Here is a 16,145-nt window from a genome sequence, read left to right on the forward strand (position 1 = left end):
CATCAATGGATAGATCCTCCAGACAAAAAATTAACAAAGAAATAGTGGCATTAAATGACATACTACATCAAGTGGATTTAATTGGTATCTTCAGAACCTTTCACACTAAAGTAGCAGAATATACATTCTTTTCAAGTGCTTATGGTACATTCTCAAGGATAGTAGACCACATGTTAGGACACAAAATGAGTCTCAATAAATTTAATACTGAAATCATATCAGGCATCTTCTCTGATCACAATGGCATGAAACTAGAAATCAACTACAATAGAATAACTGAAAAACATTCAAACACTTGCAGACTAAATAGCATGATATTAAATAATAAATGGGTTAAAAACGAGATCATGGAAGAAATAAAAAATTTCCTCCCTGAAACAAATGAAAATGAACATACAACAACTCAAAATTTATGGGACACAGAAAAAGCAGTCCTGAGAGGGAAGTTCATAGCATTATAGGCAGACCTTAAGAAGGAAGAAAAGGCTCAAATAAATAACTCTGCATCTAAAAGAACTAGAAAAAGAACAACAAATAAAGCCCAGAGGAAGCAGAAGGAAAGAAGTTATAAAGATGAGAGCGAAAATAAATGACACAGAGGCTAATAAAACAATACAGAAGATCAATGTTGGTTTTTTGAAAAGGTAAACAAGATTGCTGAACTTTAACAGTACCCATCAATAAAAAAAGAGAGGATTCAAACAAAATTAGAAATGAAAATGGAGAAGTAACAACTGAAACTGCAGAAATACAAAGAATTGTAAAAAAATACTATGAAGATCAGTATGCCAAAAAATTGGACAACCTAGGTGAAATGGATAAATTTCTAGAAATATACAACCTTCCAAAATTCAATCTGGAAGAATCAGAGAACTTAAACAGACCAATTACAACAAATGAAATTGAAACAGTTATCAAGAAACTTCCAACAAACAAAAGTCCTGGGCCGGATGCCTTCACAGGCGAATTTTACCAAATACTCAAAGAAGAACTAACACCTATACTTCTCAAGCTATTTCAAAAAATTCAAGAGGGAAGACTTCCAAGCTCTTTTATGAGGCAAGCTTGATCCTCATTACAAAACTAAGTAAAGACAATACAAAGAAAACTACAGGCCAATATCCCTGATGAACATAGATGCTAAAATTCTCAACAGAATATCAGCAAACTGGATCCAGCAATACATTAAAAAAAGGCACACATCATGATCAAGTGGGATTTATTCTGGGGAGGCAAGTGTGGTACGATATTCACAAATCAATAAACATGATTCAACACATAAACAAAAGGAAGAATAAAAATCATATAATATCAAGAGATGCAGAAAAAGCATTTGATAAAATCCAGCACCCATTCATGATCAAAACTTTCAGCAAAGTGGGAATACAGGGAACATACTTCAACATAATAAAGGCCATCTATGACAAACCCACAGCCAACATCATACTCAATGGGCAAAAATTAAAAGCAATCCCCTTAAGAAATGAAACAAGGCAGAGCTGCCTCCTTTCACCACTCTTGTTCAACATAGTTCTGGAAGTTCTAGACACAGCAATCAGACAAGAAGAGGAAATAAAAGGCATCCAAACTGGAAAAGAAGAAATAAAACAATCATTATTTGCTGATGACATGATACTGTATATAGAAAACCCTAAAGCCTCAGTCAAAAAACTACTAGATCTGATATATAAATTCAGCAAAAGTGGCAGGATATAAAATTAATATTCAGAAATCAGTGGCATTTTTACACACCAACAATAAACTGTCTGAAAGAGAAATTAAGGAAACAATCCCCTTCACTATTGCAATAACAACTCAACAAATAAAGTACCTAGGAGTAAATTTAAACAAGGAGGTAAAAGGCTTACACTCAGAAAATTATAAGACATCGATAAAAAAAATCAAAGAACATACAAACAAGTGGAAGCATATACTGTGTTCATGGATAGGAAGAATAAACATTTTTAAAATGTCTATATTGCCCAAAGCAATCTATAAATTCAATGCAATTCCTATTAAAGTACCAATGGCATACTTCAAAGATATAAAACAAACATTCCAGAAATTTATATGAAACCAAAAAAGAACACGAATAAACTCAGCAATCTTGAAAATAAAGAATAAAGTAGGAGCTATCACACTTCATGGTATCAAATTATACTACAACGCCATTGTAATCAAAACAGCTTGGTACTGGCATAAGAACAGGCATATGAATCAATGGAACAGAACAGAGAACCCAGAAATAAAACCACGCCGTTACGGTCAACTGATAGTTGACAAAGAAGGTAAGAGCATATACAGTGAAGTAAAGAGAGTCTCTAATAAATGGTGATGGAAAAATTGGACTGGTATACATAAAAAAGTGAAACTAGACCACCCAACTTACACAATTCACAAAAATAAACTCAAAGTGGATAAAAAACTTAAATGTAAGTCTTGAAACCATAAACATCTTGGAAGAAATAATAGGCAGTAAACTCTCAGATATCTCTCGTAGCAATATTTTTGCCAATTTATCTCCTCAGGCAAGTGAAATAAAGGACAGGATGAACAAATGGGACTATATGAAACTAAAAAGCTTTTGCACAGCTAAAGACACCATGAATAAAATAAAAGACAACCCATACAATGGGAGAACATATTCGCCACATCTGATAAGGGGCTAATAACCAAAATTTATAAAGGACTTCTAAAACTTAATACCAAGAAGGTAAACAATCCAATTAAAAAATGGGCAAAGGAACTGAATAGACACTTCTCCAAAGAGGACATATAGATGGCCAATAGGCACATGAAAAACTGTTCAACGTCACTAATCATCAGAGAAATTCCAATTAAAATCACAATGAGATATCACCTCACACCTGTCAGAATGGTGCTCATTAACAAATCAACACACAGTAAGTGCTAGCGAGGTTGTGGAGAAAAAGGAACCCTCCAACACAGCTGGTGGGAATACAGACTTGTGCAGCCACTGTGGAGATAGTATGGCATTTCCTCAAAAAATTAAAAATGGAAGTGCTTTTTGATCCTGCTATGCCACTTTTAGGAATATATCCTAAGAATACCAAATCACTAATTCAAAATAAGATATGCACCCCCATGTTTATTGCAGCATTGTTTACAATAGCCAAGACCTGGAAACCGCCCAAGTGTCTGTTACTGGACCAGTGGATTAAAAAGCTGTGGTACATACACACAATGGAATGGTTCGTGGCCGTGAAAAAAAGGAAATCTTATCTTTTGCAATGGCATGAATGGACCTGGAGATTATTATTCTAAGTGAAATAATCCAAGCAGAGAAAGACAAATATCATATGATCTCACTTATATGTGTAATCTAACAAACAAAGAGAACTGAGGAATGGAATAGAGACAGAGGCAGAGACACGGGGACAGTAGTCAGAGGGAAGCAGAGGGACAGAGGGACTGCTGTCAGAGGGAAGCAGAGGGACAGAGGGACAGTAGTCAGAGGGAAGCAGAGGGACAGAGGGACTGCTGTCAGAGGGAAGGCAGATGGGATCAGAGAAGGTGAAGGGATTAGTGAAATTATATATGTATAACACAGATATACAGATAACAGGACAGCAAATCCCAGAGGGAAGGGGGAAGAGAGTTAGGGGAGGGGGCAAAGGGTGTATAATGGGGAATAAGGGGGTTGAGGTGAGGGAGTTGTTTTGAGTGGGTCAAATGAATCCATGTTAGCACAGTAAATTAAAATTAATAAAAATTTTAAAAAGTAAAACCATTGTCTTTATTTTATCTTGGTTTTACAAAAATAAGTCTGTTAATTGTCTTTGATGTCTATGAACTACATCTTAAATACGTCTACCAGTAAAAGCCTGTTTTCTAGAATCTAGAGGTTCTAAAATGTATTCACGTATCTGCCAAGCTAAAACGTGAATCGCTTATTTCTTAGTTTTCATTAGAAATTGAGGTTTAAAAGGTTAAAAAAAAACCCTCAATATATGTAGAAATAAATTTCCAGTGATTCAGAAGGGCATCTGGAACATCTCAAAGAATCTGTCTTTTACATTAAACTGTATGGGAAAATTAAGTGATTAAAAAAAAAAAAAGAAGAAGAAATGAATAGCTGGGGCTATGGGAAACCCAAGACAGTCACTGGTTCTTCCCTGCTCCCTGGCTCCCTCTCTTTTTCAGTTCTTATGCACCACAGCGCATTTAAACTGAACTTACATAAGAAACTTATGAGCTGGTATTATTGAAAGGACATATCTGACACTACTGCCAAGGTTTGATAGTCACTTCAAGAAAATGCCAAGTGGGTAGCTGCTTCCTTGCACAGGGAGCTCCCAGGAGACAAAGACTTTAGATATTTTGGAAAGGACATCAAACAAAAGACTCTCTCCATTCAATCTTGTTGGAAGGGAACTTACCAAGCACCTAACCAGAAATGGACATTTAACCCCTACCTGTGACACTTGCCTTCACCTACAATGGACATCAACGACTCCTCGAAAATAAGAAGCTGCTGACAGCCTGATCACACAGTGGCGCAGTGAATAGAGTGTCGGACTGGGACGCAGAAGACCCAGGTTCGAAACCCCAAGGTCACCAGCTTGAGCACAGCTCACCAGCTTGAACCCAAGGTCGCTGGCTTGAGCAAGGCGTTACTTGGTCTGCTGGAGCCCCCCAGTCAAGGCACATATGAGAAAGCAATCAATGAACAACTAAGGTGCCACAACGAAGAATTGATGCTTTTCATCTCTATCCCTTCCTGTCTGTCTGTCCCTATTTGTCACTCTGTTTCTCTGTCTCATTCACACACACACACATACACACACACACACACACACACACACACAAACACAAAAAGCAAAAAGCTGCTGATACTAGAAGTAGACAGCTATCTCAAGACACTGATAAGGCCTGTGTGCCTACGGATTGATGTTGAACTCAGAATTTTGTTTGATTGTCTTTATCAGTCTAATGATATTAGTCATAATAATAGTTATACTTGCTCTTTTTGTTTCTTTATATAGTCCAATTGTTTATGATTATTGAACATGTATAAAATAAATGTTATACTAGATGCCAAATACAGAAAAATAAGATGACAAAATTGGAATCATGATTGTTATAAAAATGATCCAGAGAGTGTCCAGCCCTCTGCAATGAAGTTAGCTTTCAGACTGCCTTCCATTTACCTGCCCTTCCCTTTTGGGGAAAATTTAGCCTCTATTCAGACCCCAATTGTCAATAGGACAATATCCATACTGAGGCATCTAGAATAAGCCTTCCTAGAGCTGTGAGACCACCCTATTGAACCAAAAGGTTGGTCATCAATGCATCCTTCAGACTGATTTATTACATAAAAGGGGTACTATAGTTATAAAAGAGGTCCTACGCCATGCAACCACACAGGCTGATCTAATCATAATTTCCTAACTAGGAAGGTCATGGGGCAGAGTCAAGCCCCAGGCGTACAACTTCTTTACTAAAAGGCTTATCTTTGCCTTAAACAAGCCCTGTCCATTTTCTGTAATCCAGTCCCTGCCTTGCTTTCTCCCACTTTCTGTAATCTTCCTTACTCCCTCTCTTAATTTCAAATGCAAAAAGAAACTGTAAAACTTATTCTCAAATGTACACATTTGAGATCTTGCTTTCCCAGCATAGGTTGTCAGTTTGCCTCAAATAAACTCTTATAAAAAAATTTTTTTAAGCTGTACATATTTAAATACTTGTAAGTTGAAAATCAGTAACTACTATATTTGCCAATAGAGACAGAGAACTTATTCTAACAGATAATCAGTTATCAAACAGAGACATCAAAACTTTTTTTAAAAAATTCTAAAAAGCAAACCTCTAAAATAGTAGTAAGTGCATACCCATTAAATCCAGTGACAATTTTCAGTATTCTTTCCTTCATTTCATCAAAGGGAATATATTCAACATTAGGATTGGGTGGCCCTCTTGGTTCAGGAGCTGAAGTTCTGAAGTCATCCATCACTTTCTCCAGCTTGAAAGTAAAATAGCCTTTAAATTGGGACCACTGAATCCTATAAGCAAAAAATTAAAAAAAATAGTATCATGTATCTTTACAATTCTTGAACATAAAGCACAAATACAGAATACAGTAATGCTAACAAAGTGAAAATCTAAGTAAACAGTAATTAAAGAATGTCTTTGTTCAGCAGTATGCACCATGCCTGATCAATGTGAGTCACAAGCTCCAACCTGGTTCCATCCACTTCTCCCAACTCCTGACCCAAACGAAACCCAAATCTCTGATAAAAACTTTAAAAATGAACTACCTCCAGCTGAAAGCTATTATGTGCTACATCCTATTCTTAGCATTTTAAAAATATTATTTTGTTTTGATTTTATGTCATATAACAAATCTAAACAGGAAGGTGTTACTGCCTCATTTAAAATAGGTTATTAGATAACGGCCCAAGTTCACACTTATGAGTCAGAATGACACCATACCCTACTATAATGATTATATAGCCTAGTAAAGGATTTTTTTTGTATTTGTTACACAACAAAATAAACTTCAATCTCTCCTTTTTCTTTTGCTTTCAGCTTTTATTTTCAGTATGTTTTATTACTGGAAAGGTATATAATAGGTTCTTTCCAACATATACTGTAAAACAGAAATAATGTCCTTCTATACTTTTCATATCTATCTATACATTTATCTAGTTAATATAAACATATTTTTATCCCCGTACCCTCATTACTTTACCACTAACACAAGGTAATTTTGCTTTGATACTTGCCTGAAGAGTCTAAATCCATAGATACAAGAGTCAGGAAGGCTAACCATTTCCCCAAACAGTACATCCTTTAGTGGCAGCAGATAGGACCCTTACACAGGTGACTACTTAAACAAAATAAGGGGGGGGGGGGAGGCTAATCTGCAATCACTCTTCCATCCCATCTGGCAACCCTGTAAGTTAGGTAGCAGTTCTCAAAGTATGGTCCAACAGGTAAAAGTTATTTTTACAATAGTTGACTTTTTCACTGTGTTGACATCTTCATTGTTGGGACTTACTACAAATCAAGACAGCAATACCAAACTATACTAATAACAGACATCATCATCTTCATCACCACAATCTCACAGTAAAACAAACAAGAAACCTGTTTCACTGAAAGTTTAATAAAACAAAAATTTACTAGTTTTATGAAATATCCACTTCTGAATACACATATTTTTACCTTATATGTAACAAAATGAGAAGTACACACTTCTCCTGCATATCAAAATACAATACTATGGACATCTCAAGAAAAAAATAATTGACTATTGTTACCAGCTGAACTAACTGCTGTTTTTCATAAAAAGTCATTTTTACTAAGAATGGTCAAATATGTTATTTAAACCAGTAGACATTTGGTAAACCTTTTCTCAAAAATAGTGAGTCTAAAAAAAAAAAAATAGTGAGTCTATCACTTCAAGATAAACAACTCAAATATTTGTGGCCAATGATTGATTAAACTGAAGCAAAATATTCAAGTTTAAAAATGTCACTGGCCCTGGCCGGTTGGCTCAGCGGTAGAGCGTCGGCCTGGCGTGCGGGGGACCCGGGTTCGATTCCCGGCCAGGGCACATAGGAGAAGCGCCCATTTGCTTCTCCACCCCCCCCCCTCCTTCCTCTCTGTCTCTCTCTTCCCTTCCCGCAGCCAAGGCTCCATTGGAGCAAGGATGGCCTGGGCGCTGGGGATGGCTCCTTGGCCTCTGCCCCAGGCGCTAGAGTGGCTCTGGTCACGGCAGAGCGACGCCCCAGAGGGGCAGAGCATCACCCCCTGGTGGGCAGAGCATTGCCCCTGGTGGGCGTGCTGGGTGGATCCCGGTCGGGCGCATGCGGGAGTCTGTCTGACTCTCCCCGTTTCCAGATTCAGAAAAATACAAAAAAAAAAAAAAAATGTTTGTCACTATAAACTTGGGAGTTTCCTGATACATTCCCAAGACATCAACCAGTGTTGATATAAAAGATATTTTGTGATACCAAACCAAACAAAAAAGCAAAGGCAACAAAAGAAATAAATTACATAAAAAAACACAAAAATTTATATATGCCACCAAGAGTGAAAAGGCAATCCACAAAATTGAAGAAAACATTCACAAACCACATATTTAATATGGTATTAATATCCAGGATACATAAAGAACTACAACTCAACAAAAATAACCCTACTGAAAAATGGGTAAACTACTTAAATAAACTTTTCTCCAAAGATATACTAACGGCCAAAAAGCACATCAAAAGATGCTCAACATAGCCTGACCAGGCGGTGGTGCAGTGGATAGAGTGTCGGACTGGGATGCAGAGGACCCGGGTTTGAGACCCCAAGGTCGCCAGCTTGAGTGCGGGCTCATCTGGTTTGAGGAAAAGCCCACCAGCTTGAACCCAAGGTCGCTGGCTCCAGCAAGGGGTTACTCGGTCTGCTGAAGGCCCACGGTCAAGGCACATATGAGAAAGCAATCAATGAACAACTAAGGTGTTGCAACGTGCAATGGAAAACTAATGATTGATGTTTCTCATCTCTCTCCATTCCTGTCTGTCTGTCCCTGTCTATCCCTCTCTCTCTCTCTAAAAAAAAAAAAAAGATGCTCAACATCACTAATCATTAGGGAAATTTATCAAAACCACAATGAGATACAACTCTATATCCATTAGGATGGAGTTTTGTTATCCAAAAATTTTAAAATACATAAAATAACAAAATTTGGCTGGCAAGGATATAAAGAACCCTGTGCATTGCTGGTGGGAATGTAAAATGGTGCAGCCTCTTTGGAAAACTGTATAGTAGTTACTCAAAATAATAATAATCATAATAATAATAGTGTTGCCACATGACCCAGCAATTCCATTTCCACAGAGACACACAAAAGACATGAAAGCAAGTACTCAATCACACATGTACACCATTGTTCACAACAGCCAAAAGTTATAAATTACCTAAATGTCCACCATCAGATAAATGGATAAGCAAAGTGTGGTATATACATGTACAAAGGGTTATTATTCAGCCTTAAAAAGGAAATTTTGACACATGATGAGTCATGGATAAAACTTGAAGAGACATAGGCTAAGGGAAATAAGCAGACACAAATGAACAAGTATTTTATGCTTCCATTAAATGAATTATTTACAATAGTTAATTTCTTTTTTTTTTCTTTTTTCTGAAGCTGGAAACGGGGAGGCAGTCAGACAGACTCCCGCATGTGCCGGACTAGGATCCACCCGGCAACGCCCACCAGGGGGTGATGCTCTGCCCATCCGGGGCATCGCTCTGTCGCGACCAGAGCCACTCTAGCGCCTGGGGCAGAGGCCAAGGAGCCATCCCCAGCGCCCGGGCCATCTTTTGCTCCAATGGAGCCTCGGCTGCGGGAGGGGAAGAGAGAGACAGAGAGGAAGGAGAGGGGGAGGAGTGGAGAAGCAGATGGGTGCCTCTCCTGTGTGTTCTGGCCGGGAATCGAACCCGGGACTTCCACACGCCAGGCCGACACTCTACCACTGAGCCAACTGGCCAGGGCCTACAATAGTCAATTTCAAAGAGACAGAGAACAAAAAGGGATTTGCCAGGGGCTGGGAGAAGAAGGTGAAGCATTACTGTATAATTGTCACTGGGGTTTAAGTCTACGAAGATGAGAAAGGTCTGGAAGTGGGTGACAGTGGTGCCTTTGGTAAATGTCACTGAATTGCACACTTAAAATGCTAAAGTTTATGTTATGTATATTTTACCCCAATTAAAAGTTTAAAAAAAAATGGACAGAAGTTCAGGCACTTCTCTAAAGATGATGTTTAACAAATGTAAATAAAAAACACAATGAGATACTATTTTATACCCAATAGCATGGCTTTGATTCAAAAGATGCAGGATAGTAACAAGTGTTGAGGAGGATGTAGGGAAATTGCAGGGGAATATGTAAAATGGTATGGCATTTTGGAAAATAGTTTAATAGTTCCTCAAAAAATGAAGTACAAAGTTAACATTTGACCTGGCAATTTAATTCGTTAAATGAGTGAATTATATGGTATATGGCATTTAAATTATATTACTCTTAAAAAAAAATTGGCCCTAGCCGGTTGGCTCAGTGGTAGAGCGTCAGCCTGGCGTGCAGAAGTCCCGGGTTCAATTCCCGGACAGGGCACACAGGAGAGGCGCCCATCTACTTCTCCACCCCTCCCTCTCTCCTTCCTCTCTGTCTCTCTCTTCCCCTCCCGCAGCGAGGCTCCACTGGAGCAAAGATGGCCCGGGCGCTGGGGATGGCTCCTTGGCCTCTGCCCCAGGCGCTGGAGTGGCTCTGGTCGCAACAGAGCGATGTCCCGGAGGGGCAGAGCATCGCCCCCTGGTGGGCAGAGCGTCGCCTCCTGGTGGGTGTGCCGGGTGGATTCCGGTCAGGCGCATGCAGGAGTCTGTCTGACTGTCTCTCCCCGTTTCCAGCTTCGGAAAAATACAAAAAAAAAAAAAAAAAAATTTTATATGATTACTTTTCCCCTCCTTTCCATAGGAAGGGGAATTTGAGGTTTAAAAGGAAAGGCAGCACATGATAATTTTTAACATACCTAATATTAATTAATTTCTGATTAGTATAATTGTCAGTGGTTACTAAAATGTATGTTTAAATTTCACTAGAACTCCTCACAGACATTTAAATAATACTTAAACACACCATGGAAAGTTACCACTGAAATAGGAGTCTTGCATTATTTTCTTAAATTAAAAATTCTTTATGTATAGTATTAATAATCACCCACGAAATCATGTCTTATGAATTAATATTTCCACATACACACGGTCTCCCCCCCCCCATCTACCTATTAACCATTTGCCAAACAACCTGTAACATCCCCTGCCAAAAAACCCCTGTGCTTATGTACAGACACACACAGGAGCACGTGCACAGAGTCACACACATATTGATGGAAATAGCCAGACATGAAGTGATAGAGCCAAGGTAAAGCAAACTACAGAGAGCTGCAAAAACTTTATGACATTAAATTAACAGACAGGAATAATTAAGTAACACAAACAAATGAATTATGAACACACTGTATTTTAAAAAACATTCCACTGATTTGAGAGAAAGAGAGAGAGAGAGAGAGAGAGAGAGAGAGAAGGGGCAGGGGAGAAGAGAAAAGCTGTTCCATTTAGCTGTGCACTCATTTGTTGATTCTTATAGTGGCCTCACTGGGGACTGAACCCATGACCTTAGCACACATAGATGACACTCTATCCACTGAGTGACCTGGACAGGGCCTGGACACAGTGTATTTAAAATTTCAAATATATCTAGTACAGTTTACTCTAATTTAATTTAGATCCAAGAGATGAAATTTTAGAGTTACTATCCCATGTATTGATAGAAAAAAACAACTGCTTTTATAAAATGTGAAAAATACAGCTTTTTACTTCAATACAACTTATCTTTCCTTGACAATTATATAGTTTGAGCACAAAAACAAGTGCTGCGCAAATCAACTAAAAATCTGACAACAAAAATAATTTCCTTAAGAATGTACTTACTGGGCCTGGCCAGGTGGTGCTCATGGATAGCACAATGGACTGAAATGCTGAGGACCCAGGTTTGAAACCTCAAGGTCGCCGGCTTGAGCAAGGGCTCACCAGCTTGAGTGCAGGGTCAATGGCTTGACTGTGGGATCATAGACATGACCCCATGATTGCTGCCTTGAGCCCAAAGGTTGCTGGCTTGAGCAAGGGGTCACTCGGTTTGCTGTAGACCCCGTCAAAGCACATATGAGAAAGCAATCAATGAACAACTAAGATGCCACAATGAAGAATTGATGCTTCTCTGTCCCTGTCTGCCTCTGTCCCTCTCTCTCTCACTTAAAAAAAAAAAAAAAAGACTTTCTTGCCGATGCCCTTTGTATGGATCAGACAGAAATAACAGTCACTGCTGTGGTCCTTAGGTTCATGCCAAACCATGGGGATACCAAAAGGCACTCCTTTGCATTTTCCTTTTGTCCAGTCACGAAGCATTTCCTCACAATTATGACACACAATATGAGGAGCCCAATTCTTGTCTTGATCACCAAGGGGAACTTGAAAATAGGCAATACATGCACATGTCACAAATGATGAAATATTGTGCCTCTGATGTTGAAGTGTGTAACGGCCACATTTATAACAGAAGGTGTCAGGACTATTCTTACATTTACGCCTACTCAAAGAAGCCATGATTCAATCTTAAAACAAAATAAGGGGTGTTTTTATCAGATCATAATTTTTTACATTTAAAAACAACTACAACTATGTAAAAGTGATGTTTGTAAAACATTAATTGCCTTGTGGTTATGTTCAATCCAAGAGTCGTTGCCCTTTATAACTCCAATTTAAAAACCAATGCATGCCATTAACTATAACAAAAAGAAATTTAAATTGCATAAAAACTAAAAAAAAAAGAAGGGGATGGGGAAGAAAGATGGCTACAGAGTAGTCAGACATTCCAACTGCCACCTCCCAGGACCAAACTGAATTACAACTTAATTTAAGAACAATCAACTTGAAAAACAAACTGGACTAAACTAAGAGGAGTCTATAACCAAGGATCACCGAGAAAGCCACACCGAGACTGCTAGGAAGGGTGGAGATGCAGAAAGGGCTGCCCCACTCCCAGGAGCGAGCAGCGGCCCACAGGGACTCTCACTGTGGGGTGAGTTGCCCTGAGAGGTGTGGGTCCTCAGCCCCAGCCTAGAGCCCCAGAGCCTAGAAGAGGCACCCAGACAGCATTTAGCTGTGAAAAGAGCTAAGTTTCTGTCCATGAGAGAGACACCCCTTGGACACAGGCTCTGTTTTAAAGGGCCCGCACAGAAAACCTTGTTCACAGCCACTTACCCGGGTCTCTGGCAGGAGAGAGCTGAGGACTGGAGTTGCAGGTAAAGAGTGTCAAGTTGGAGGCCCAGGAAGAGACACTGTGGGGGATGGTCACAGGAACCCCTGTGCTGAATCATTCTCTGTACTGCAGTCACTATCTTTCTTGGGCAGAGCATCCCCTTTGTGCAGCATCAGCCTGGGGAAAAGCAGGTGCTCCACCCTTGGGCGTGTCTCCTACCCCTTGGGATGGCTACGGGTCATTCTGAGAGGACTGGAGGCAGGGGGCGTATCATTGACTCAGTTTTCTGCTGTTGAGACCGGAGCTCCACCCCCACACACTCTCCAAGTCTATGACTGGTGCTTCCAACTCACAAGAGACTCAGCTGAAACTGTCTGGAGAGGGGGCAGACCACACCTCTGGATCTCAGGGGCTACACCCTACCGAGGTCTGTGAAAAAAAGTCTAGACAGACTGACACCTGGGGCCAAGGGGCGGAGCCACACCCACCACCCTTTCTTTTTTTTTATTTATTTTTTATTCATTATAGAGAGGGGGGAGAGAGAGAGAAGGGGGAAGAGCAAGAAGCATCAACTCCCATATGTGCCTTGACCAGGCAAGCCCAGGGTTTTGAACCGGCAACCTCAGCGTTTCCAGGTTGACGCTTTATCCACTGCGCCACCACAGGTCAGGCCCCACTACCCTTTCTAATCACTGAACTGCTGCAGGCTCTAGACCAGGGGTTCCCAAACTGCGGCACCCTAAGGCCATTTATCCGGCCCTCACCGCACTTCCGGAAGGGGCACCTCTTTCATTGGTGGTCAGTGAGAGGAGCATAGTTCCCATTGAAATACTGGTCAGTTTGTTGATTTAAATTTACTTGTTCCTTATTTTAAATATTGTATTTGTTCCCGTTTTGTTTTTTTTACTTTAAAATAAGATATGTGCAGTGTGCATAGGGATTTGTTCATAGTTTTTTTTATAGTCCGGCCCTCCAACGGTCTGAGGGACAGTGAACTGGCCCCCTGTGTAAAAAGTTTGGGGACCCCTGCTCTAGACTCTAGCAGAAGTGATTTCAGTGACTAAGCCCAACAAGCAGCCAGCAGACAGGCTGCAGGAGGCGGGACTCAGGGAAACTTGGCTGTTTGAGTGAACGTTCCCCAGGACCAGACTGAGTAAAACCCAGCCTAAGAGTGCAGCTTGGTATTTCCATGTACACCTGGGCCTAGCAGAGGCAGCCACAAACTCTGAATTGCTTGTAGCTCCAAGAAGGTTGCTGAGAGCCAGTCACGAGCACTGTCTCCCACTGGTCTGAGCTGGGTTCCTGCTTGGGAGGCCCAGGGCTGGCACATCCAGGGGCCAGCTGCGGAAAGCATCGGTTCAAGAGCTAACAACCCTTGCTAGAGTGGTATCCTAAGGAAAAGCCCCTCACACCAGGCCCAGCGGCTCATGTGCATTGGATAGGGTAAGCTTCACAGTCAGCCAGCCTGGGCACTGGATATTCTGTCCTGCTAAGCTAAATTCCACAGGGGAAAGAGAGAGAGGCTCGGAGCATGGACATTTAAAGTGTGGGTCCCTGTGAGTCTACTGCTGGATCTGGACGAAGGACTTAGCCACCTTCGGGAGGGAGACAATCGGACCCATGAGAGGCATTCTCAGTCTTCTTCCATGAGACTGGGATCTCAACAGCTGAAAAAACTTCTGCAGAGGGGACAGTCGGCCACACTCACTATGTGAATCTGCTGCTCACCATGTTGAGGAGAAGTAAAATTTGAAGATCCAGCAGTGGCTGAGGGATAAAGCTCTGGAGTAGGGGCCATATTCCTTGTACTGAGCTCCTGACCATGAGACTCCTGAAGTAGGGGGTCCCACAAATGCTGTATTCACAACATCAGCTACCCTAACCCACCAAGCATGCAACCTATAGAAGGGTTGGTTGGGTGAGGCCAATTTGATCCCACACTACAGTCTTACTACAGAAGATTCTGTGGGAAGACCAGGCAGCTGCAAGAGGAGGAAGAGCAGCTGAAAAGTGGAGACAAATCTTACATAGCTTGGGGCTTTTATGGAGCTGCTGTCATCTCTAAGCGGAAGGAAGCTGATCTTTACACAAAGGTTGGCCCCTCTCATAGTACCCAGACACAGAAAACGCAGACACAAACAGTGAAAAGTGCAGTAGTGGCAGACTGGTAGCTCAGAGAGGGTTGCAAACAACAGCTGACACAAACCAAAGTACTAGAGCCAACACGGTGGCTGACAGCACCAACTCTAGACTTAAATACCTACACAAGCAGCACACTCATAGGTGGAGTCTAGCAGGCACCAGACAGTGTGGAGAATAAATATGCCCAACAGGACAGACATTGCACAGTGTGTAATACACGTAATCAAGGTTGACCCTTAGAGCCAGCCACCCTGAAGGGATAAACGTACCCACAAAAAGACCAACTGCATCTAATACTCACATACAACAAGAGTGAAAATAGTACCCTCAAGAAGCATTACTAGAACAAGAAAAACAAGTGGCCTGGAGGTCGGTACCACTGAGCCCATCTTCTTCATAAAGACCACACAAAAATTTCAAAGTCAGACAGCACTACCTAATACACAGACAAAATGGGCAGAGAAATGCGACCCCAATGAATCAACAAGAAAAATCCCCAAAAAATAACTGAATGAAGAGGAAGTAACCAAAATACCAGATGCAGAGTTTAAAACTGATTTTTAGGATGCTCAAGGAACTTAGAGCAACAATGGATGGACATAAAGAGCACCTAAATAAAGAGATAGCAAGCATCAAAAAACAAAACAAAACACTGAAATCATAACAAAATACCAGCCAGAAATGACAAATACAGTATCAGAAATGAAGACTGCACTAGAAGGAATTAATATCAGGATGGATGAAGCAGAGGATTGAATCAGCGATTTAGAAGACAAGATAAATAAAAGCACAAAATTAGAGCAGTAAAAGGAAAGAGGCTCAGAAAGTCTGAGAAAACTGTAAGAGAGCTCTGTGACAACACGAAGAGAAACAACATCCGCATAATAGGGGTTCCTGAAAAAGAAGAGAAAGAACAAGAGATAGAGAACCTGTTTGAAAAAATCATAGCTAAAAATTTCCCTAAATTGATGAAGGAAAGTCATGCAAGTTCAAGAAGCAGAGTGTTCTATTCAAGATGAACTCAAGGAGGCCTATAGTAAGACACAGCATAGTTAAAGTGCCAAAGACAAAATACTAAAAGCTGCAAGAGGAAAGCAGTTCATTACCTACAGAGGAGCCCCCATAAGGATGACATCCAACATCTCAACAGAAACACTTGAGGCCAGAAGGG

At 40.6% G+C, this 16,145-nt stretch overlaps 1 protein-coding gene across 2 annotated transcripts in view; it reads right to left on the reverse strand.

The window, feature by feature from the left end:
* The window catches only part of PPP4R2 (protein phosphatase 4 regulatory subunit 2), a 101,947-nt gene that overhangs the window by 19,393 nt on the left and 66,409 nt on the right, over positions 1 to 16,145 (reverse strand). For both annotated transcript variants that reach the window (XM_066350655.1, XM_066350654.1), the window contains one exon: positions 5,853 to 6,023. In XM_066350655.1, coding sequence (XP_066206752.1) covers positions 5,853 to 6,023 — 171 coding nt within the window. The remainder of the gene's footprint in view (positions 1 to 5,852; positions 6,024 to 16,145) is intronic.

This window comes from Saccopteryx leptura, chromosome 10, assembly GCF_036850995.1.
Source record: "Saccopteryx leptura isolate mSacLep1 chromosome 10, mSacLep1_pri_phased_curated, whole genome shotgun sequence".
NCBI lineage: Eukaryota > Metazoa > Chordata > Mammalia > Chiroptera > Emballonuridae > Saccopteryx > Saccopteryx leptura.